Source organism: Rhinoderma darwinii, chromosome 4 (genome assembly GCF_050947455.1).
Source record: "Rhinoderma darwinii isolate aRhiDar2 chromosome 4, aRhiDar2.hap1, whole genome shotgun sequence".
NCBI classification, from domain to species: domain Eukaryota; kingdom Metazoa; phylum Chordata; class Amphibia; order Anura; family Rhinodermatidae; genus Rhinoderma; species Rhinoderma darwinii.
The window spans coordinates 374,791,869-374,816,906 of record NC_134690.1 but is presented as its reverse complement, the minus strand read 5'-3'; the positions used below and the strand labels follow the sequence as shown (position 1 = coordinate 374,816,906).

Sequence of the window (25,038 nt, the reverse complement as noted above, 5' to 3'; positions counted from 1 at the left end):
CTGCGTAAAAGATGTGATCAGCCGACAAACGTCTTATTTGTCAGCTCATATGTTTACATGGGCCAATGATCGGGAATGAGAGTTTATATGATCGCTTGTTCACCCAATCAAAATATCTAAATGGGTCTTAACCCAGTTAGGCTTAGTTCACACCTGCATTGGTGTGTTCTGTTGTTGTTCTCTGTCAGAGCAGCAGAACAAGGGAATAACGTAAGCAACAGCCTACAGAACCCATTGACCTTAATAGCTTTCGTTGGGGAGTTCGTCGTTTTACCTGAGACAATAGCGCAGATCTTTGACGGAGGCCTCTAACGGAGCCTCCAACACAGATGTGAACGAAGCATAACATTCACATTTGACTTTGCTAAACGTATTTAAAAAGGCTCTGTCACCACATTATAAGTGCCCTATATTGTATATAATGTGATCGGCTCTGTAATGTAGATTACAGCAGTGTTTATTATGTAGAAAAACTGTCATTTTTGACGGAGTTATGACCTATATTAGCTTTATGCTAATGAGTTTCTCAATGGACAACTGGGCATGTTTTACTTTTAGGCCAAGTGGGCGTTGTAAAGAGGAGTGTTTATGACGCTGACCAATCAGCGACCAATGAGCGTCATACACTTCTCTCCATTCATTTATACAGCACATAGCGATCTAGCTATATCGCTATGTGCAGCCACATAAACACACTAACGTTACTGCAGTGTCAGGACAATGAATATACATTACCTCCAGTCAGGACGTGATGTCTATTCAGAGTCCTGACTACTTCTGTAGCGTCTGTGATATTTACAGCAAGGGAAGCGTAATCTCGTTTGAAATGACAGTTTACAGCGTAATCTCGTGAGATATCGCTTGCTGTGCTGTAGTGTCGGGATTGTATTAGCAAAGTGTCAGGATTCTGAATAGACATCACGTCCCGGCTGGAGGTAATGTATGTTCATTGTCAGGACACTGCAGTAATGTTATAGTGTGTTTATGTGGCTGCACAAAGCGATATAGCTATATCGCTATGTGCTGTGTGAATGAATGGGGAGAAGTGTATGACGCTGATTGGTCAGCGTCATACTCTCCCCTTGGCCAAAAAGTAAAACACGCCCAGTTGTCCATTGAGAAACTCATTAGCATAAAGCTAATATAAGTCATAACTCCGTCAAAAATGATCGTTTTTCTAAATAAAAAACACTGCTGTAATCTACATTACAGCGCCGATCATATTATGTACAATATAGGCCATAGTACAAAAAGGAAGGATTTGATCCAGCGCTGCAATGATGTGATTTAAAAAGGAACGTATTCCCAATTTTATTGGTATCAAAAAACTTGTTTAAAAATTCGATAACAGGCTTGGCGTCAAGGCAGTATTAGGTAGGTGTAATGGGCCTACGCGTTTCGAGCACGGCTGGTGCTCTTAGTCATGGCATTCATTCACTGAATATAGGCCACTTATAATGTGGTGACAGAGCCTCTTTAATGTGTGCATGTGTATATATGTATACGCGCGCGTGTGTGTGTGTGTGTGTGTATATATGTATGTATGTGTACAGTTGTGTTCCCTCTGTGTCTGCATGTATATAATATATACACACAGTATTATCAACATTTTTCAAATGCATAGTTTTCACTTCCCAGCTGCCTACTCCGCCTACCCTGGTCCCAGCCTTGTATCGAGAAGGGTGGTAGACATTGCTTTTTAAGACTTTCAAGAAACCGTATCCAGATTCTCAACTGATGAACATAAGCTAGAAGCGCTCTTTGGCATATATTTGACTCATAGAAACATGAGGGTATGTCACAAGATATCCTTCTGACGTGTCCCATAAACATGGTGTACATAGTCTTAAATTACTTGCCTTTTCGAGACTGCAGGGTTACTTGAAAATCTGATATTTGCCCTTCCTGTATGCTACTAGGATTCTTCTGTACAGCCAAAACCGACAATAGATCAAAAACCAAGAATTATAGAACCACCGTACTTCCCCTATTTTGGCTCCACTTCTGTATTAAGTAAAATAAGTAAAAAAAATCACGTGTTAAAGTTGCAGTGAGGTGTTCTGATGAAAATCGCAGCAATAACTGATTTGGGTGCACCATGTGAATAGACTCTAATAAAGAGTATGGACACAAGGGGATCTGGCATCCCACCATACATAGTCGCTCATCAGTGGATCCAACCAAAACAACTGGATCTAATGTTTATGGGAAGTTTGTGGCTTCATTGACGTCGCTGAATGAACGGTCTATTTTTGCCCTTGTGCATGTATCCCACACAACTGCACATGGAGTTCCTCTAGGTCTGTATTAGAGGGGTTGTCCGGGGGCACAAAACAAGACATTGCTCTTATAATATTAAAATAAGGCACTTACTAAATAGTTTAGATTTCCAAAGATGCCCTGATCGCCCGATGGGAGGGGCAGTCACATGATCCTGGAAGTTTAGTAGGTTTTCAAAAAGCTGTGATGCATAGTCCCTTCTGTACGTCACTAGGAAAGGTGTCTGGCAATTCGGCGCAAACATGGTCATGTGGTTAAAAAGTACAGGGTGGCGTACTAGTAAGCTTTATATATATATATATATATATATATATATATGTCTTGGTATTGTTTGTGCCCCTCCCCGGACAACCCCATTAAGGACCTGTAGATACTCTGAATGCTACAGAATACAGTTTGTTTTTTTTTTTGTTTTTTTGCAGGCAGAAAATTTTGCTTCAAAATTCCATCTGGAATTTTGAGTCAGATTTTGCTCTGCCTGCACGCCATTTGCTGCCTTTTTTGCTGCCTTTTTTGCATGCGGCCATTGAGCGCCGCGGGCAAAAATGCAGCGAAAAGCGCTTCCTCTGCCTTCCATTGATGTCAATGGGAGGTCAGAGACGTAAACGCACGAAGATAGCGCATGTCGCTTTTTTCCCCCCGTGAGACTGTTTTTCCGCTCGCGGGAAAAAAAACTCCTCCGCCTCTCATTGATATCAATGGGAGGCATTTTCGGCCGTTTTTTGCCGCTTTTTCCGCGTCAAAAAACTCTGTGTGAACAGGGCCTAAAACTTGTATGTGTTGGAGCATACTTCCATGTGCCGCCATTTAAAATCGGAGTCACAGTATGGACCCAAAGAAGTCTGAGTGCCGTATTTCAGATCTGTACGCCATTGATCTGTAAAACAGCCTTGTGCATGAACATTGAGGCTCTTCTCTCAAGTTACTTGGTCAATAATTAACTTCATGTTTACCAGTGATCATATGGGCTCCGAAAAAAAAATGTGAAGAGGCTTATTGAGGAGTCAGATGTTGGGAGTCTGTCAGGAGATTCCAATTATGACTATTTTGCCATGGTTTAAAAGTGATGGCACAAGCATGGATGTTTGTCTCTAGTGTCACATAGCGGTGTGCCTAGCAAACGTGGTATTTTTTTCCCCATCCTGTTTTTGTGGTGTATGGGTTAGGCTGAATTAAAGGAAAAAGTTGACCCACCGTGTTGTATTTTTTTTGCTTGTTGACGGGTGCCGTCTGCATGGTTACAAACAACGGATCTGCATCTCATCGGAGCCCAGACCAGGCACCGATCAAAGCTTAGATTGATGGTTGATTTGTCGTTTTAACAAAAACCTTCACAGACCCAGCCGTGAATGACCGGTCATTCAGAATACGGCCATCCCTAGTGTACAGTACGGCCAGCTATTGACTCCTGTTACTAGACCGCTTGATACTATCCATAGAAACCCAAAAAGTTAGGTGACCGATTTCTAGGTGAATTGTCTACCCGGTAAGGAAATTTGTAACTGGTAATTCTCTTATATAATGTTATTATCGTTATCGCTCCCTTTACTGGAATGTTAACATTAACTCCTGTGTAATCCTCCCCCCCCCCCCCCATTCCTTTCTATTGGACTATACTTTATTATTAACCCCTTAAGGACACGGGATGCAGCAATTGTATCATCCGTTTTTTTGTTGTTTGTTTTTGCACATTCCAAGAGTCCATAATGTCTGTTTATGTTTTTATTTTTTAAGCTGCATTTTTCAGGGGCACCGGACACTTACTGGTGACAGTGCAGGAGCACCCATCACTGCAATGTAAAATTATGGTACGACCCATTATTAAAGCACTGATGTCTGTGTCCTACATTTACGTTGCAGTGCTGCAAGGTGTTCAAGTAGTGTTCGGGAGTAGAAACATGGCTGCTATATTCCAGAAATAGCACCACTCTTGACCATGGGCTGTGTCTGGTATTGCAGCTCGACCAGATTCACTTGAATGAGACTGAGCTGCGATACCAGATGGCAGACATGTTTTTCTGCTCCCATACAACCACTTTAAGGTTTTGTTTTAAAAAAAAAAAAACAACAACAAAAAACTAGTATGGTTACTTGACTTTTTTTTGTTTTTAGCCCTAATATGTCAATGTGTATAACGGAATATAGCTATGGGTTAATAGTAGAATTCACCTTTCTGTGTAGATACACGTGTATGTTATGAATGTAGGTGTATATGGTTATTCGTGTACTGTGGAGCGATCCATGCTCGCGTTTGGTAAGATGACAATATTCTAGGATGCCACATGACAAGCCCCATCACTTCTTCCCGTGAAAGTAAATCACCGGACAGTATGGTGGTTTCAGATCCTGAAGAACTTGAAATTAACCGTAATTGGCGACGTACTGAGCAGCTGTTTAGTGGGATTTGGCACATTGCAAAACTCGCCGTCTCACTGTTGCCGCGGTGTCATCGATTTTGACACCACGACATACAGCGTAACTGAAACTGGAAGTAATTTAGAGGAAGTCACTCAAATGTTTCTCTTATCTGGTGACAATGTGACTATATTAGTTCCTCACAGTTTTCAAGATCTCTGCTTGTTGTTCAGTAGGAACATTCATTGTTTACGTCCAGTGGATAAAATTCTGCCCATGGTCATGTGATGGACACAGTTGCACGACAGAAGATGCCGCTCTTGTACACCTGCTATAACTGTAACGAGCCACGCATCGGTGTGTCCATCACATGACCATGGGCAGAATTTGTATCCACTGGAAGTAAACAATGAATGTTCCTACTGAATAACAACAAGCAGAGATCTTGAAAACCGTGAGGAGTTAATACAGAAAATATATGGCCCTGTTCACACGGCGTGTATTTGACGTCTTTTTCGGCACGTGAAAAACTAATGATTTAAGCTTCCCATTGACCGCAATGGGAAAGCGCATTGTTGGTGCATACGGCGTGTTTTTTACGCAAGCATATTTAAAAAAACGTGTCGTGTAAAAAAAAAAAAAAACCTTCAGGGCAGTTCTTTGGCCACGAAAACACGCCTAATTTCCATAGTCAATGGGAGTACTAATTACGTGTCAAAAGAAAGTGCGGAGAGCGCGCACAAAACGCTAGCGTTTGACACGTTTACACATTGTATTTGGTTTTGTAGCGCCGTGTGAACAAGGCCTGGGGGGGGGGGAAACTTTTAATTATACAAAAAATATAATTCCGTTTCTGAAGACGGACAACTCCTTTACGCTCTATCAGGGCCCCTCACCTAGCATGTGACGTATAACACTGATGTCTTGTGTAGAATAGGGGCCTTTGACACCAGGACTCGGGTGTGACTGCTGCCTCTCCACCCCATATAGATATCCCTCTACAGGAGCCAACATGGTACTGTGAAACCATAACCCTGTGGTAAGGCTGTGTTCACATCATTTTTTTTTATTTTTTTTTGTCAGTCTTTATGATGGAGTGGGGAAACAAATGCAGTTGTGAACATCGCCTAAACTGTGCAAGCGCATGTCTGATTTTCAGTGTTCATTCGGTGAATTGGCGCCATTGTAAGTACATCCTCAGGATTCCTTTTTCTTTTCCCCGAAAATAGGATGATCACAGCATTTTCCACTGCTAGGACCTTCAGCAAACAAGTGTAGCCTATGAGGGAATTTGACCTGCATATTTTTTTTCGAGCGGAATTCCCTGCGGATTCCAGGACGGATGCGCGGTTTACTTTTACGCAGCGTATCTGCCCAGTGTGTCCTTACCCATAGGGTGTTTTAAAATGGGTTTTCTAATCAGGATAGCCCCTTTAGTGAACTGCCACTGGAAATTGTAAAGCGAGGGCGTACTGTATTTGTGTATTCCCCTTTATGTGAGACAGTTGGAGGTGGGAAGGTAGTACAAGCTCGTTTACTGGGGGTTTCCCTGTTATTTAGTGGTTAATGTATATGGGGCTAAAAGGAGTATGACTGTAGCTCTGAACTTGTATTTTGAGTAGGATTTCCTACCTGGGACCTTTTTGTATGTGAGTGTTTATTTTCCAGACCTAAACCGATGCATTCGATACATACCTGTCTAGGCCTCGTTCACATCAGCGTCTGGTTCCATTTGGTGTTTCCGTTCATCTATTCCGTCAGATGAACGGAAAGCCAAAAGGAAACTATAGCTTCCGTTTGCCTTGCCATTGATTTCAATGGTAACGCTTCTGTTGCAGTTGGTTTCCGTGTCATAAAGTTTCTGTTTTCTTAATGCAAACAATAGCGTAGTGGACCATGCTATTGTTTACGCGAAAAAAAAACAGTAATCTTACGGAACGGAAACAAACGGATACTAATTGCAACAGAAGCATTACCATTGAAATCAATGGTAATGCCAGCAGAAGCTATAGATTCCGTTCACCGATTCTTCCAACGGAAAGGTCGAACCGAACCCAAGGCCGATGCTGATGTGAACAGGCCCTAACAACTTTATTGATTTGAAAAGGGCCACTAAACCTAAAGTATAGCTGTGGCCACTTTCACACGGCAGTATTTGTATCTTTATATTCTTCAAGGAACCGTGGCTATGGAGTGGGAGTGTTCTGATCCTCAGGAGCTTTTTGCCTTCAATGATTTATATATACATACATATACAGTGAAGGAAATAAGTATTTGATCCCTTGCTGATTTTGTAAGTTTGCCCACTGTCAAAGACATGAACAGTCTAGAATTTTTAGGCTAGGTTAATTTTACCAGTGAGAGAGAAATTATATATATATATATATATATATATATATATATATATATATATATATATATATATATATATATATATAAGAAAGAAAATCACATTGTCAAAATTATATATATTTATTTGCATTGTGCACAGAGAAATAAGTATTTGATCCCTTTGGCAAACAAGACTTAATACTTGGTGGCAAAACCCTTGTTGGCAAGCACAGCAGTCAGACGTTTTTTGTAGTTGATGATGAGGTTTGCACACATGTTAGATGGAATTTTGGCCCACTCCTCTTTGCAGATCATCTCTAAATCATTAAGATTTCAAGGCTGTCTCTTGGCAACTCGGATCTTCAGCTCCCTCCATAAGTTTTCGATGGGATTAAGGTCTGGAGACTGGCTAGGCCACTCCATGACCTTAATGTGCTTCTTTTTGAGCCACTCCTTTGTTGCTTTGGCTGTATGTTTCGGGTCATTGTCGTGCTGGAAGACCCAGCCACAAGCCATTTTTAATGTCCTGGTGGAGGGAAGGAGGTTGTCACTCAGGACTTGACGATACATGGCTCCATCCATTCTCCCATTGATGCGGTGAAGTAGTCCTGTGCCCGTAGCAGAGAAACACCCCCAAAACATAATGTTTCCACCTCCATGCTTGACAGTGGGGACGGTTTGGGTCATAGGCAGCATTTCTCTTCCTCCAAACACGGCGAGTTGAGTTAATGCCAAAGAGCTCAATTTTAGTCTCATCTGACCACAGCACCTTCTCCCAATCACTCTCAGAATCATCCAGATGTTAATTTGCAAACTTCAGACGGGCCTGTACATGTGCCTTCTTGAGCAGGGGGACCTTGCGGGCACTGCAGGATTTTAATGAATTACGGCATAATGTGTTACCAATGGTTTTCTTGGTGACTGTGGTCCCAGCTGCCTTGAGATCATTAACAAGTTCCCCCCGTGTAGTTTTCGGCTGAGCTCTCACCTTCCTCAGGATCAAGGATACCCCACGAGGTGAGATTTTGCATGGAGCCCCAGATCGATGTCGATGGACAGTCATTTTGTATGTCTTCCATTTTCTTACTATTGCACCAACAGTTGTCTCCTTCTCACCCAGCGTCTTACTTATGGTTTTGTTGCCCATTCCAGCCTTGTGCAGGTCTATGATCTTGTCCCTGACATCCTTAGAAAGCTCTTTGGTCTTGCCCATGTTGTAGAGGTTAGAGTCAGACTGATTAATTGAGTCTGTGGACAGGAGTCTTTTATACAGGTGACCATGTAAGACAGCCGTCTTTAATGCAGGCACCAAGTTGATTTGGAGCGTGTAACTGGTCTGGAGGAGGCTGAACTCTTAATGGTTGGTAGGGGATCAAATACTTATTTCTCTGTGCACAATGCAAATAAATATATATAATTTTGACTATGTGATTTTCTTCTTTTTTTAAAATATTTTTTATATATATATATATATAATTTCTCTCTCACTGGTAAAATTAACCTAGCCTAAAAATTCTAGACTGTTCATGACTTTGACAGTGGGCAAACTTACAAAATCAGCAAGGGATCAAATACTTGTTTCCTTCACTGTATGTGTGTGTATATACAAGCAGAGATCTTGAAAACCGTGAGGAGTTAATACAGAAAATATATGGCCCTGTTCACACGGCGTGTATTTGACGTCTTTTTCGGCACGTGAAAAACCAATGATTTAAGCTTCCCATTGACCGCAATGGGAAAGGGCATTGTTGGTGCATAAGGCGTGTTTTTTTACGCAAGCATATTTAAAAAAACGTGTCGTGTAAAAAAAAAAAAAGCATCAGGGCAGTTCTTTGGCCACGAAAGCACGCCTAATTTCCATAGTCAATGGGAGTACTATATATATATATATATATATATATATATATATATATATATATATATAAAATGCTGACTTACCTTAGGTTCTAGGGCTTGTCCACACAACGGAATTGCTGCAGAAAATTCCGGCAGCAATTCTGTTGAAAGTAGCAGACTTTCTGCTGCGACAATAACGCACCATTTCCTACGTTTTTGACTGCAGAAAATGGTGCGTATTTTGCAGCCTTTTTCTCAATGCTGGGAAATGGTGACATCTCTGAAAAATGCAGCAATTCAGTCCACTTTCCGCAGCAGGAATTGACATGCTGCGGTCTGAAAAATACACGCTGCCGGTGAATTTCTGCTCTGAATTTTTACGCAGTGTGTGGATGAGATTTGTTCAATCTCCTCCACTTTGCTGCTACTGTATTCTGCTGCGTATTTCCTGTCTGCAAATCCGGACGGAAAATGTGTGGATAAGCCCCTAGACTTTTAGAAGATGGAGCATGGGCACACAGAGAGGCTGACAGTAGTTTGCCAACTATAATAGGCCTGTGTGTGATCTGTTTGGGAACCACCAGCAAAATGTTTTTGTCACAGTGGTTACTGAACCCTGTGACAGCTGCTGTGACTGTCCACACTGACCCGGGCTGCAGATCACGAGACGACTGATACGGCTGCAACACAGGTCAGTGATCTTTATGAGAGGATCTTAGTCAGGTTACCTGTGCTCGGTGTGGAAATACTCTGTAGATTTATTATTTTTCTTGCATCATATGAATGGAGTTTTGTCTGCGTGAGGCTTATCTTTGATTTCTGTGGCGGATACGCACAAAAATTATCTTCATTTAATGGGAGGTATATTTTGGCGCGTGAAATCTGACCCGTGTAAATATACCCTTAAGCTTCCAGCCACACACCCAAACCAGACGTGGGGCAGGAAGTGAGTGACGTCACAGCGTGATCTCGAGAACACGCTGTGTCTGCACTGCCAGAAGCTGGGTGTTAACGAACAGAAGTGGATGATGCTGATTCGTCAGCATCATACACTCCCATTCCTAACACCCAGCTAGTAAAAGAAGTAAAAACGCCCCGATGTACACACATAATACACGCCCAGTTGTACTTTTACTTTTCAACACGCCCAGTTGTACTTTTGCAATCCTCATTTGCATAAATACAAAAATGGTCATAACTTGGCCAAAAATGCTCGTTTTTTAAAAATAAAAACGTTACTGTAATCTACATTGCAGCGCCGATCTGCTGCAATAGCAGATAGGGGTTGCAAAATCTGGTGACAGAGCCTCTTTAAAAACGTGTCCAGTAATTATATGGTACATTAAATGATGCCGTTAAAAACTATAAATCGTCCTGTGTGAAAAAAAAAGACCCAACTCGCTATGTCGACGGGAAAAAAAACAACATATGGTTGTTGGAAGGTGGGGAGGAAAAAACGAAAAGTGGCCACGGCGTGAAGAGGTTCGTACTTTAATTTAGAAGGGGCACCCATGGCCTTCTTAGATGGAGATAGCTCACCTAGTGCGGATTCTCAGTTAGAGGATTATGGGAATTGGGACTGTCTGCAGCCGACAAAAGGTGGAACTAACTGAAGACTGATTTTATTATTGAGTTCAATGGAATCTGTATTAGTTAGCTCCACCTAGTGGTGGCCTAGAGAGCTAATCCTGTGGCGTTCCCATCAGCAATGAGTGACAGACACCAGCATTAATAATAGGAATGGTGACCTTTTAACAAACCTGTGAGTTATAACAAGGGTTGTCTAAAGTGGACAAGCCCTTTAAATAAAAATATTGTGGTTTTCTATGGCAACTAAGCAAATTGCAATTCTCACTGATAAACAAACAATGATTATAAAATGACATCATGGGGCAGCTTTATACATCAGCTGCTGGGTGTTCTCCATGTTGTGTATAACCTCTTGATTTGTGTTCTGTTGGACTAACATGTCTTTTCATGTATCTTATAATTAAGCCGTTGGGCACATTCCCTCCCTACCACACCCGGTGCAGGATGGCACTGTTCAGGGCAGATAAGCTGTTTTCAATTAAATAAACATGTTTGACTTGAAAGGCAGCAATATAATGTTTATGGTACCTGCGGAACAGATCATTAAGGATTTTGTTACTTTTTAGTTTATTTTAATTTGCACAGACTGAAATTACGCAGGTGGAGCTGATCACCAAAAATGTGTGCAGATCTATATTAGACATGTGATCATGTCTGAATGTCCAGGCGCATCCGCAAGGTCTGACGATGACCACATATATGATTAGATGCCATGATTGCCCATTAGTTACCATCCATACATACTCTAGTCTGTGGTCACTGAATTCTGGCCATACATTGTCAGAACCTATGGCTCTATCAAAGGGTACATAGAAGCTGTATAGTTTTCTCTATGCCGGTTTCGTCAGTTCAGCTGAACTGACGGCTCAGCTGAGAGTGGGCACTGCGTATCTCTGTTGCACAGGATCCAGCTAATCACGATCACATCTAAGTTGATAACATGTTCAGTAAATATTTGGCCTATTCTACCAAAATCTACCTGTTGGATGACATTTATCTAATGTGTAGGGTCATCTTAAGAAGAAGTCATTCTACAACTTGTTCTGTCACAATACTTTGTCCACTAGGTGTATAATTTCCATTGATGTCGAAGAGACTAAAGATCGTTCCCGATCATCGTCTCGAAATGAAAGGGCTGATCGCATAATTTATACGCCACTAAAAATAATCGATGTCGGCAGCACATCTCCCCATGTAAACACAAGATCTTCTGCCAACAATACAAACTGTATGGGTATGAATATCTCGATCGCCCCACTACAGTATGATTGCTCCGTGTAAATAAAGCTAAATGAGCTGATAAATGACTAATCTCTCTGGTCCACTCTCAGCCATGGGAAATATGGATTCTGTCGTGTGTTGCCGCAATGCCTGATAATCAAGAAAAAAAATCGAAACCCATTTCAGTTCCCTTTTAGTTTATTGCTAGCGACTGCGTGCACACCGGCTGCAAACCTGACAATGATCATAACCTAGTTTGTATCCGAGTATTTGCATACCACCTGCTTTGTAAGAAGCTTTGACGGGCAACTGTGATTTTTCGAAGGTTATTTTAAGCCTGATTTTCCTTTCCATTATTTTGCATTGTGTGATTTAATGGGACGTTGGCACAACATCAATGGTGTGATTAAATGTAAGTGAACGCTACAACTATTTAACTCCTTACTGATCTGGGTACTAATAGTTTTTCACAATGCGCTTTACCTGTTTAGGATTTTATTAAGGCTTTACTGTATTAGAATGGTGACACCCACAAAGGTGGCAATTATCGACTTTATATTTACTCTGGTTTTCTCATGTTAACTGGAGCTGTCATAGTAACCCCCAGTTGCAGAAGGAAACCGGCCTGATGTTTTGCCAGACTCCAGTAAGTGCCGACAGAGCAAGTGTCAAGATTAGGATCTTAGGAATCTTGCGCACGACCGAGTGCCACTCGGGCTGTTTTTCACAGCATCCGAGTGGCACCCGATAGTTTTCATGGACCCATTCACTCCAGTGGGTGACTCTCTAATCTGTGGAAAGATAGAACATGTCCTGTCTTACCGTCGGCGCACATGGTTGTGTGCTCGAGCCATTATGCCTTCAGAAGTTTAACCCCATGGAGGCGCAGCCAATTTTCGGTTTTGCCATTTAATTTTTACAGGACAAATTGTAGTTTTTAAGTGCACCTTTTTAATGTACTGGGTTACTGAAAAAAAATTCTTCTTTGTGTGGGGAAATGGGAAAACGCTATTCTGCCATAGATTTTTGGGTTTCGTTTTTACAGTGATCACTGTGCGGTAAAAATGACATGTTCCCTTTATTCTAGGGGTCGACGTGACTATGGTGTTACTAAATTTATCTAGTGTTTTTTTTTAATACTGGTTTACAGAGAAAAAACAATTTGTTAAAAATATTCCAGAGAGCCAAAACTTTTTTTTACTTTTCAGTTTGAGCGTTGTTAGGGTTTGTCTTTTGCGGGGCAAGCTGTCATTTTTATTGCTACCACTTTGGGGTACTGTAGACTTTTTGATCAACTTTTTCCATTTTGTTGGGGAGCGAAGGTGACCAAAAAAAAAAACGCAATTTGGGCAGATCTTTTATTTATTTTTACAGCATTCACTGTTTAGGTTGATGGACTGTGGGAGAGGGCCGCCTTGCTTTCTAATGGCTTAGATGCCAGAGTCCCTATTGATGGCGGCGTCTAAGAGGTTAAACGGGTAGGGTTGAAGTTATCTCCGATCCCGCACTTTACAGCGAGGTGTCGGCTTTAACATGCTGCAGACACCTGCTGAGAATGGAGCGCGCTTAGCCCAAGAGCCTGTTACGTCCGTTCTTATGGCTGTAATACAGACATTACAATGCGGGGGCATTATGTTCATCTGGATTAATAAGCTGCCCGGCTCCTTTTTTATACAGCACAACAGTGGTCTAGTCCTGGCCACTGCAAATATTTCTGCACAGGCTTCCCCCTGATGGTACTGCTATCTGTATTTGATATGGCCTTTGACCACAATGAGGCCTTTATAGCAAGGTTCAGATGACGAAGTTTACATCACTGCTTGGACCAGACATCGGAGCAGCATCCTAACACATTGGTTCTTATGAATACATTATTTTGACCGTGTTGCCCATAGCAACCAATCAAATTCCAGCTTTTATATTTTCAGGGCAGGTTTGAAAATGAAAGAAGTGATCTGATTGGTTGTATATAAAAAAAAACACTAACACGATTTGTTAGAGCAGTTTCTATACAGGAGGGTTATTGTGGTTGAAGGTGACTTTCGAGAGAGCACCGTAATGAACTTTTCTTGCAGTCTGGTGGCTTAGTACTAACAACTAGTGTACTGATGTAATAAATTCCTTGCATGCCTGACACTTCTTGGCTTGGTTCGCTCGCCTAGATCTTGAGAGCACATTACGGCCTCTGGTATGAATTGTTTTTTTAATTTTACCTTTCCCTGCCTTTTAAGTGACTTCTATAAAACAAGTCCGACCTGAACCATTTGTGAACCCCACAACCATTATAGTAAACCTGTCTAGATATTTTTTATTTATTTTAAAAAGAGCCCTTTAACGTACATAATAATTAATCAAAATTAAGTTTCACATTTTCTATGCTGAGATATATGATTGTGAAGTTACAGGCCTAAAGCCTGAAGCTTCACTACTAAGGGATCCTGATGACGTTTCCTGGCAGGTGCAGTGTTGTCATGGAGACCTTGTGTGGATTTGAATCACCAAATGCATTAATGTCCACACAACTGCCACTATGCAAGCCAGGAAGGCGGTAGATATTGATGGTTTTTGGTCCTTTTCCATGACCATATTATATGACACCCAATGTAAAAGAGGCATGATGTCCTCAAAATATTTCTGTAATGCAGCTATAGGCTTTGGTCTTGTGAGTTTTAAATGTACCTATACTTTCATAAAACTTTTGACATGTCATAGTGACATGTCAGAAGTTTTGATGAATGGGTGTCCAAGCACCAAGACCCCCACCGATAGGTAAAACGAAGCTGCAGAGGCGCTCAGGTAAGTTCTGTGTTGCTTCGTTTCTGCTCGGCGTTCCTCAAAAGCCGAGAAAGCAGTGTACAGGCTCAATAGAAAGTTTGTCCGTGAGCCGATCAGAAATGAAGCGGCTCAGCACTCGCCTGGGCGCTTCTGCAGCATTGTTTTAGCAATCGGTGGGTGTCTCTGCGCTCGGACCCCCACTGATCAAAACTTCTGACATGTTACTATGACATGTCAGATTTTTTTATGAAGGTATAGGTACACTTTAAGCCATCAAGCTTTTAAATGGGTTGTCTCGGGAAAACGCTTTTTTTAGATGACCTATTAGTGTATATGGAAGTCATGGGGGGGGCTGTTCTCCCACTATGGACCCCCTCTGTTAGCCAGAGCAGAAACTGTACTTACGGTTATTAGCTGATCCCTGGGATATCTCGAGAACCCCTTTCTAAATTGAAGCTGAGACCACCCCTTGAACTTCAAGTGAGGCCCCATGCACACGACCGTGCCCGCAATCACGGCCCGCGATTGCGGGCACGGCCGGCCGCTGACTGACAGCCGCATTTTCGGGCCGTGCTCCCATACAAAAACGGAGGTTTTTTGCTGTCGTGTGCATGGGGCCTAAGACTGTTATAAAACAATGTCCTGTTTCTAGTATACACTCAATTCAGTTATACAAAGGTAGAATCGCATTACGTAATATTTTCTGTTTTTGTGCACATTTCCTGATTTCTCTGTTTCTCTCTTTTCAGGTATGAGAAATGAGTGTTGGAAGGAGAAGATTAAAACTGGTGGGGATCTTAATGATGGTAAACTTCTTCATTTATGTCATTGTCGAGGTATCAAAGAGCGACAACCAAGACAAAAGTGGGAAAGGACATATTCTAATACCCACTGGCAAATTCTGGAGTAAACATGCGGCAATCGGAGCTTATTGGAATAGAGAGCAACAAAAGCTCGACAAATTGTACAATCCAATTCTAAACTTGCTCAATAACGTTACTGTGGAAGATATGGTGGCTTCCAACGCAAGTCTTTTAAATTCGTGTGAAATGGATACAAATATAAAGTCCGAAATAAAGGACTTTGAGAACTTGCCAGTCAGATTTAAAGACTTCCTTTATTATTTAAGATGTAAGAACTATTCTCTGGTGTTGGATCAGCCAGATAAGTGTAAAGATAAGCCTTTCTTGCTGCTGGCCATAAAGTCCCTAACGCCACAGTTTGATAGACGACAAGCCATACGGGAGTCCTGGGGCAAAGAATTAAAAGTAAACAACATGACTGTTGTCAGGGTATTTCTCCTTGGAGATACTCCTCGGGAGGATAATCATCCCGATCTTTCTGACTTAATAAAATATGAAAGTGACAAGTATAATGACATTCTTCTTTGGAATTATAAGGACACTTTCTTTAATTTAACTCTTAAAGAAGTGCTCTTTCTGAAGTGGGTAAGCCATTCCTGTCCAGATGTACAGTTTGTCTTTAAAGGAGACGATGATGTTTTTGTGAATACGCATCAGATCCTGGATTACTTGAAGACGTTGTCTACAGAAAAAGCCAAAGATTTATTTGTTGGGGATGTGATCAAGGATGCTGGACCTCATAGAGAAAAAAAGCTGAAGTACTACATTCCTGAGAGTCTTTATGTAGGTTCCTACCCTCCATATGCGGGGGGTGGAGGCTTCCTTTATTCAGGCAACCTTGCTTTAAGACTATACAATGCAACATCTAGAGTTCTCCTTTATCCTATTGATGACGTATATACTGGAATGTGCCTTGAGAAGCTTGGGCTTTCTCCAGAGAAACACAAAGGGTTCAAGACTTTTGATATAGAGGAGAAACAAAAAAAGAACATTTGTTCATATTCCAATTTAATATTGGTCCATCCTAGGAAACCTCAAGAAATGATTAAGATTTGGTCCAAGTTGCAAGATTCTAGTTTGAACTGTTAAAAAGGGTGTTTGCATGGTCTACGCCTTGCAGAAGGATTTCTGATTTGCACTGTTTATATCGTGAGGATCTGTGCTATGAGTACATGTCTTTGTCACACTGAATGTTTCCAAAGACTTTGCTTAACCAGAAGGCTGTAAAATCTATATATTTTGTTTGCACTTGTTTCGTTTTTTTCCTCCAGTTTTTGTTTGAAATATTTGGTCTTAAATTATGTATTGGAACCCAATTGTTTGACCAGATTTATTTTTTTTTACAATTTTTGAACACGCACACATTTTTAAATAAAATACATATAGCATATTCCCTTTTTAACGGAATCACAAGGTGGTTAAATCCATGCTTGGGATGATGTCTGAGTAGGATCGGACAAGCATGGAACTTTATTTCTGTAGTAATACGGTTACCTATGTCTTTTATTAAAGTGGCCCTAACATGTAAACCTTGGTCTTGTCAAAATGTGTGGTAATGCTAACCGTGTCAAAACGAACGACTGTTCATAAACCCTTCCCCCACTTTATGGAAAACCCTTACTTTTTCTGTCCGTGTGAATCGTTTTTGTTAAGAAGCACTGTGTGTGTTTTTTTTTTTTTTGTTTTTTTTTAACATTTTTAGTTTTTTTTAAGAGGATTTATTCCAGGTTTGGGTATCTGAAACACAATCCCCACTTCCCTACTCCCTTTGGGCCTGTTCACACCAGCATTACTTTTCCATTCATGGGTTCCGTTGCAGCTTTCCGTCGTGGGAACCGATGAACTGAAAGCCAAACGGAAACTAAGCTTCCGTTTGCATTACCATTGATTTCAATGGTAATGCTTCCGTTGCAAATGGGTTCTATTTGTTTTTCGTTTTCTTTGCGGAACCTATAGCGTAGTCGACTGCGCTATTGTTTCTGCTAAAAGAACAAACCTTAGGGAACAGAACAAACGGAAACCATTTGCAACAGAAGCATTACCACTGAAATCAATGATAATGCAAACAGAAGCTATGGTTTCCGTTCATCTGTACCTCTGACTGAAAGGATGAACGGAAACCCCAAACGGAACCAGACGCTGATTTGAATGAGGCCTTTCCCAAGGAAATACTTGGAGGTTGATAAAGCTGAGATCTATGCTGTTTGCAGATGGTTGATTTAGCTGTCACTGCGTCTGCAGCACTGGCATGTGAAGGGAACAATGTGATCATTGGTTATTTTCGCGGTAAACAATAGTAGTTCTTTTGGGCCAAAAAAATTGTTTTTAAAGGCCCTTTTATTTTTTTGAACACTACCATTATAGTCCGGTCCATCAGGTTTACTTAGCTTTTTGACTGCCAGAATAGTGTAGACTGCTGCATTATTCGTTTCTATAAAAAGGAAAAAAAAAATGGACAGACCTGTTATAAGTCAATGGGATCTGTTAAGGCCCTTTTACACAAGGCGATTGTGCAAATGAGCCTTCATATGAACGCTTGTTACCGATCATTGCCCTGTTTGCTCGTTCATCGGCTGATTGTATAGTTTTAAATGCCTAAAATATTATAGTTGTTGGCAGCACCTCTACCTGTGTAAACAGAGACATGCTGCCAACATGATACACATGTATAGGGACGAGCGATCGTAGTAATGATCACTCGTCCCCGTTCATTACCGCTCATAGCGCCTTGTGAAAGGAGCAAACAAACGGCGATCAACGAGCTGTCTCGTTGATCGGCGCTCGTTGTAACTCTATAGGTCTTCTCATAATCATTGTGCTCCAGTTATAATGGAAGACATGATATCTGTGTGAAGACAGACTTGCGCTGCTATTTTGACCGCATTCCCTTTGTCCGTGTAAGGCATATAAGCTGGAGCATGGATCTTTTGCTTTCTAAACCTCCATGTTTGTGAAGGATTTTTGCTTGACAGAGATCAAACCGGAACTGGCTGAAGTTAGGTTTTAAATGGTACAGTGAGGTTATGAAAACGGTGTCTGAAAGTTGCATGTTGTCTACAAAAGTATAGGAAGATTACTTGTAGCATGATCATACGAATCAGTTTCACTAGTGGCCTTTATAATAGTTGATATACTTGTTATAATGTTCAGTGGGAAGTGTTACAACATATCAATATAATGTAGTGACCTGCACACCTGCCCGGTGTATAAGCTAGCAGGCAGGAGCACCTTGCTTTTTATAGCCAAATAACCGTGTGATGTGTTCATGTTAAGCCATCCACTTATTCCTGAAACTTTTTAGATACAGTATTTTACATGTTGTCTTGCAACTCAAAATGTAGCATGATAGTGGGTCTTCTTGGTGGCATTGCCTCGGATCACCTACCCGTAGTCGGGCCCCAAAATATTCTTTGTTTTGAATTATCATGTTTACAAGTTCTAATAACAAATCAATTTTTATTTTTAATATATAAAAGTCTTGCATAGCTGTATCCAGAACGTGATATCCCCATTATATTTGGGTATTTCTCGTCTAGAACATGGGGATTATCCATCCCTGGGTTCTTTTGTGAAGGCCCACTTAAAGAGGTTCTCCCGACATTTTTTACAGATGGCCTATCTTATCAAATCGGTGGGGGTCCGTCTCCCGGTACCCCCGCCGATCAGCTAACTGAAGGGGTCACGGTGTTCATCACCACGGCCTCTTCATTGTTTACCAGGCACAGCACTGTACACATCCGTAGCAACACTGCCTGGGATTGTAGCTCCGTTCCAATTACTTCAATTGAACCGTAACTGCAATCCCAGGCACAGCAGCTACGGATGTGTACGGCGCTGCACTGGGTAAAGACTGGCGATGATTGAGCCGTGACGTTGAATCAGCTGATCAACGGGGGTGCCAGGAGTTGGGCACCCACCGATCTGTTATTGATGGCCCAGCCTAAGGTTAGGACATCAATAAAAAGTGCCCGGAGAACCCCTTCAAGAATAGACATTTAGTACTTCAAAAGCAAAGAACAGACTTGTTCTCTGTATTGAAGGATAAGTTCACCTTTATAACAAAGTGTTTTTATTGCTGAAATGTATCTTAAATACGGAATGAAGCAACTTTGCATATAGTTTTTATTAAAAAAATATCCTAATGTTTTGTGTCTACAGCTTCTATGCAGATGTATCTGTCTCCATGGTTATAGACTACAAACAAACTGCGTAGTCTGATCCTGCAGTCGTACTCTCCATTCGTCCTCTGTTTTCTGTATTCCAAATGTATGGACAATCTAAGGCCATGTTCACACGCTTAGCAAAAAAACTTCTGAAAATACACGTAGCTGTTTTCAAGGGAAAACAGCTCCTGATTTTCAGCAGTTTTTTTTTTTTTTTTAGCAACTCGCGTTTTTACGGCCGTTTTTGGAGCTGTTTTTCTATAGAGTGAATGAAAAACGGCTCAAGAAGTGACATGCACTTCTTTTTCGCGGGCGTTTTTTTTACGCAGCCGTTTTTCAAAACTGCCGCTAAAAAAAGCGCCTCATTGGAACAGAACGCAGTTTTTCCCATTGAAATCAATGGGCAGATGTTTGGAGGCGTTCTGCTTCCGATTTTTCGTCCGTTTACAGCCCGAAAAACGGCTGAAAATAAGCAGTGTGTACATACCCTAAAAGTGCGCGAAGGTGAACATTGTCTATAAACAGATCATCATTTTACCCACACATGATCGTGCCCTAATCTGATTGGCTATGTTGAGCTCACTTTATAAAAGCAAAAAAAAAAAGTCAAATCCAGCTTGTTTTGACGTACAGCTGGAAGAATTCATGCAATAAAAAATTCCCCTAGCCCCTATACTTTTATAGCAAAGTCCTTCCTATCCAGTGGCCAGAAGAGAAGTCCTTAGCTGTTTTATCGTGTCTCAAAGTTCTGTGTACGAGGGGAAAATAAATAAATATATATCAATGTAAATATTGATGTCCTATCAGTTGTTATTTGTGTCTCTAGGGAATTTCACAAGGCAGTTTGTTTTCCATGTATTGTAGAAATGTTTACTTGCTTGAATTTAAAGGGGTTCTCCTGTGTTCCAAATTTTTTCCAGAATAAGAAAATACCTCAATCTCAGTATGTGCCGTGTCTTGGGGACCTCGTTGTATGGAGATACACATCCATACAACACTTTCTATGAACCAGCTATGTACATTGAGGTCTCTGTTTGCAGTTCATTCATAGACTAGCTGTACGCACACACACACACACACACACACACACACACACACACACACACACACACACACACACACACACACACACACACACACACACACACACGAGCTTCAGTACTCCTTATGCTGAACAAAATAAGACCTATGATGATATTTATTTCTTGCCTTACACAGCAGAACGATGTTACCTTCTAACATTCACCAATCAAGTGTGGCAGCAACTGAAGTGCAGGAAAAAAAACAAAAACATGGCTGTCCAAAGTGGTTGATTGCTGTCTTGACAATTACGTAGCATAGTCTATTCATGGTTCATGACGCCTTCAAGAAAGGCAGCATCGTAGGCTTAGTCTACCTTTGCAGACATTTTTTTTTCCCTCTGCTACAATGCATGTAACATAAAAAGTGAAATAACTTTACAAATAGTCTAGACTAAAGTATCGTAGCATTTTGTTTATACAGCTCAGACGTACGTAGAATATATCCACAAAAGTATTGGGACACCTACAGGAGCTTTTATGACATCCCATTCTAAATCCATCGGCATTAATATGGAGTTGGTCTCCTCTTTGAATCTAAAATAGCTTACACTCTTCCGGGAAGGCTTCTTACAAGGTTTTGGAGTGTATGAGGTCAAACACTGATGTTGGATGGGAGGGCCTGGCTCGCAATCTCCGTTCTAGTTCATCCCAAAGGTGCTCGATGGGGTTGAGGTCCGGACTCTGTGTGGGCCAGTCAAGTTCTTCCACACCAAACATACCTAACCATGCCTTTATGGACCTTGCTTTGGCACTGGGGCACAGTCATTCTACAACAGAAACACCTTCCCCCCCCCCCCCCCCAAACTGTACCCACAAAGTTAGATGCATACAATTGTCAAATGGTTTAGCATGCTGAATTAGGGGCCTAAGCCAACCACTTAAAAACAACCCCATAGTATCATCCCTCCTCCACCAAACTCTACAGTTGGCAAAATGCAGGCAGGTAGATAACGTTCGCCTGGCGTTTTACATACCCATACTCGTCCATCAGACTGCCAGATAGTGAAGCGTGATTCATCACTCCGCAGAACACGTTTCCACTGCTCCAGAGTCCAGTGCTGGCGTGCTTTTCACCACTCCATTTGACGCTTGGCATTGTGCTTGGTGATGTACGGCTTGCGTGCAGCTGCTCCGTCATAGAAACGGGTGCCTCCACACTCAGCTGTCCCTCTATAACTTTACATAGTCCGTTACTTTGTGGTGCAAATGCTGTGGTTTCTAAATACTTCCACTTTGCAATAATACCACTCACAGTTGATTGTGGAATATCAAGGAGGGAAGAAATTTCACTAACTTTTTGCAATGGTGCCCATGCAGTCATACTTCCTTCTATCTGCCCACTGTTCTTGATCACCCACAGACGGAAGAGGTGACAAATAGAGGGGAATAACACAACTGCAGGTTCACACTACACACACGGTTTATACATGTATAAACATAGGTCTGCATAGGAGCTGTATACACAATTATTTTTTGCATCTATATTCCTCACTTAGAATCAGTGCTTTCACGCCAGAAAGTCGCCATAATATTGAACTTGGTGGTACGTGACTTTTTTTTTTTTTTCCTGTTTGGTTTAGGGCTTATTCAGACGAACGTAAAATACGCGCGTGCAACGCGCGTGATTTTCACGTGCGTTGCCCGTAGCTATATTAGACAATGGGGCCGTGCAGACATGGCAGCGTTTTTTGCGCAGCGTTGCTCCGTTGCAAAAAACTCACGACATGTCCGTTGATTCAGCGTTTTCAACGCATCACGCACCCATTGAAGTCAATGGGTGCGTGAAAACCACGCATGTCGCACGGAAGCACTTCCGTGCGAACTGTGTGTTTGCGCAACAGCTGTCAAAAGGATGAATGTAAACAGAAAAGCACCACGTGCTTTTCTGTTTCCGAACATCCAAACGGAGTGTGTCTGCGATTAGCGAAACCCGACAACCGAAGCTAACTTCACCGGGTTCGGCCAAACTCGGCAAAAAAAATTCCGGTCCGCGACGTCGGGAGACATTCACTGTGCATGGTGCTGAAAGAGTTAAACTGTTTCAGCACCATGGACAGTGACTTGCGATCCCAAAATACATGAACCTGTAAAAAAAAAACGAAGTTCTAACTTACCGATTACTCCTGTCTCCTTCCTGCAGTCCGACCTCCCGGGATGACACTTCAGTTCAAGTGACAGCTCCAGCCAATCACAGGCCAAGCACAGGCTGCAGCCAATCACAGGCTGCAGCGGTCACTTGGACTGCCGCGTCATCCAGGGAGGTGGGGCTCGATATCAAGAGAGGCGCGTCACCAAGGACGCGTCACCAAGGCAACGGCCGGGAAGTTCTCGGTAAGTAGGAACTTTATCTTTTTTTTTTTACAGGTTTTTCGCTGTTGTGTTCGGCATTCACTGTCGAGGGTGCTGAAAGATTTAGCTCTTTCAGCACCTTGGACAGTGACGGGCGTCGACAAGCCTCATCTCTATGATGCCGGCTGCGCGAAAATCACGCAGCCGCGCATCAGACACGGATGACACACGCAGCTGTCAAATAGTGTTTGCGCGCGCGAAACGCTGCGTTGTTTGCGCGCGCAAAAACGCAACGCTCGTGTGAATCCGGCCTTATACTTATTCCATCAGAGAAAAACGTACAATATGGGATTGGAGACTGGGGAACTATCTGCAGTCAGCCCTGGGGCCCTAGACAGGACCCCAGGGCTGTCTCTTCAGTATGACTGTTATTAGGGCACACAGTATAGTGTATAGTCATAGTGACACAGTATATAGTCATAGTGACACAGTATAATGTATTCGCATACAGGAGTATGCGAATAAATTATAAGTAAAAAATTACGTTATTGGACCGTAAAAAACAAAACAAAACGTACCCCCCCCCCCCCCAAAACTGTGTCGGAGAAAAATACATTTTATCCCTCATAAAACAAGGTCTCTCATTGCCACATCAATGAAAAATAAAAACGGGGAAAAAAGAGGTTAAAAGATTCAAAATTGCAACCTTTTGTAGGTCGCTACCCTAGTTCTTCCTTCACATTGTTTTGCTTTTATTGTTCGCCTCATTTCTACGACTGAGCTAATAATCAGAGTATATATTTGTTTCTTTGTTCATAGAGAATTACAACTGTATTTTGTCCCTATCTTTTACATTTTTTGTATTTGTATTTTTATTTTTTTTGCACATTCCTAGATCTTTTATAATGAAAAATACAATTCTGAAACTTGAAGAATTTGTTTCGTCTCGCAGCTTCTATCGCCCCAGTTTTAATGTTGACTCCTGTTGACTTTACTAGTTCCTCTGTTTTTATTTATTTAAATCTATTGCTTTTTAAAAAAATGATTTGTTTATATCACATACTATTTGTACACAATGTTTCTAATATTAAACCAAGCATGGATTTTCTATGGGCTGTGATTTGAATTGGAATTTAGTTAATAAAACCTGTTACTTTTATTTCCCACTGAGACAAAAGTTTGTGCTTGTACTTTTAGTCTTCATTGGATATAAGAAATGACCGATGTCTAGAGTGTAATTTGAATGTTTCCAATTCATTGCTATGCTAATTTATGCAAATGAAGTCTTCAAATGTTTCATAGGCCTTCACACCATCGTACTAGATCTGTCTCTTTCTTAAATTGGTTCTCAATAAGGGTTTTTTTTACACTGGGCGATTATCGGGCAGACGAGCGTTCATAGAACGCTCGTTGCTGATTGCCCAATGTAAATGGCAGCGATCAGCAGATAAACGCTCAATCATCTGCTGGTCATTTTGTTTTAAAAAAAGTAAAATATCGTTGTCAGCACATTTCCCTCTGTAAACAGGAAGATGCACTGCCGACATGATAACGTATGGGGATGAGTGATCGGCGTAATGACCGCTCGTCCTCATCCATAGCGCCGTGTGACAGGAGCAAACGAAAGCAGATCAGCGATGTATCATTGATCGTTACTCACTTTATCGGCCGGCGTAAACGGACCTTAAGAGAGGGTACTTGGATTTTATAGAGTGAGGATTCACCCCCTTCTTATCCAGAGCATAGACCTATTAACAACGCTCTACTGCAGGCGACCCAGCCTTGTATCACGTGGTTACATTTGTATAACCAGCCTCCTCTTCCCCCAGCGATTTTATCAGGCTTTTCCCAGGGGTTTCAGAACCAAGGACTGACCAATATCCCTTATTAGAGCTGTTCTCGTTCTTCAGCTAACGCTGCGAAGTTGAGCATCGTGGCGTGGGTGCATCTGGGGATGGGGCCAGTTGGACATGGGTGACCCATAGCTGCTGTAAGGGCTGTCTTTTTTTCTTTTTTTTATATTTTTATTCAGAACCAAAACACATACATGTAAATAATGTGTACAACACATTCAGTACAAGACATATAATACTACAGTGTATTCCATCTCTAAAGTAATTTTGATTTCTACTTGTAATCAATAAAACACATGTAAATGAACAATTGCAATGAAATTCCCAACAACCCCCCCCCCCCCCCACATACACATACACACACACACACCCTGAACCCATCCATCTCGGTGTTCAGTCT

The 25,038-nt window shown here is 41.6% G+C and overlaps 1 protein-coding gene across 3 annotated transcripts in view; it reads left to right on the top strand.

Annotated features, from left to right (window-relative positions):
• B3GNT2 (UDP-GlcNAc:betaGal beta-1,3-N-acetylglucosaminyltransferase 2) overlaps positions 1 to 23,951 on the top strand; it is a 34,146-nt gene extending 10,195 nt beyond the window's left edge. The window contains exons 1-2 of one of the 3 annotated variants that reach the window (XM_075863155.1): positions 13,629 to 13,801; positions 15,138 to 23,951. In XM_075863155.1, the coding sequence (XP_075719270.1) occupies positions 15,147 to 16,340 (1,194 nt within the window). In that variant the 5' untranslated portion in view covers positions 13,629 to 13,801; positions 15,138 to 15,146 and the 3' untranslated portion in view covers positions 16,341 to 23,951. Of the gene's footprint in view, positions 1 to 13,628; positions 13,802 to 14,086; positions 14,162 to 15,137 lie in introns of those variants that run through there. The other 2 variants (XM_075863157.1, XM_075863154.1) reach the window with 2 other exon arrangements.
• Positions 23,952 to 25,038: the final 1,087 nt, after the last annotated feature.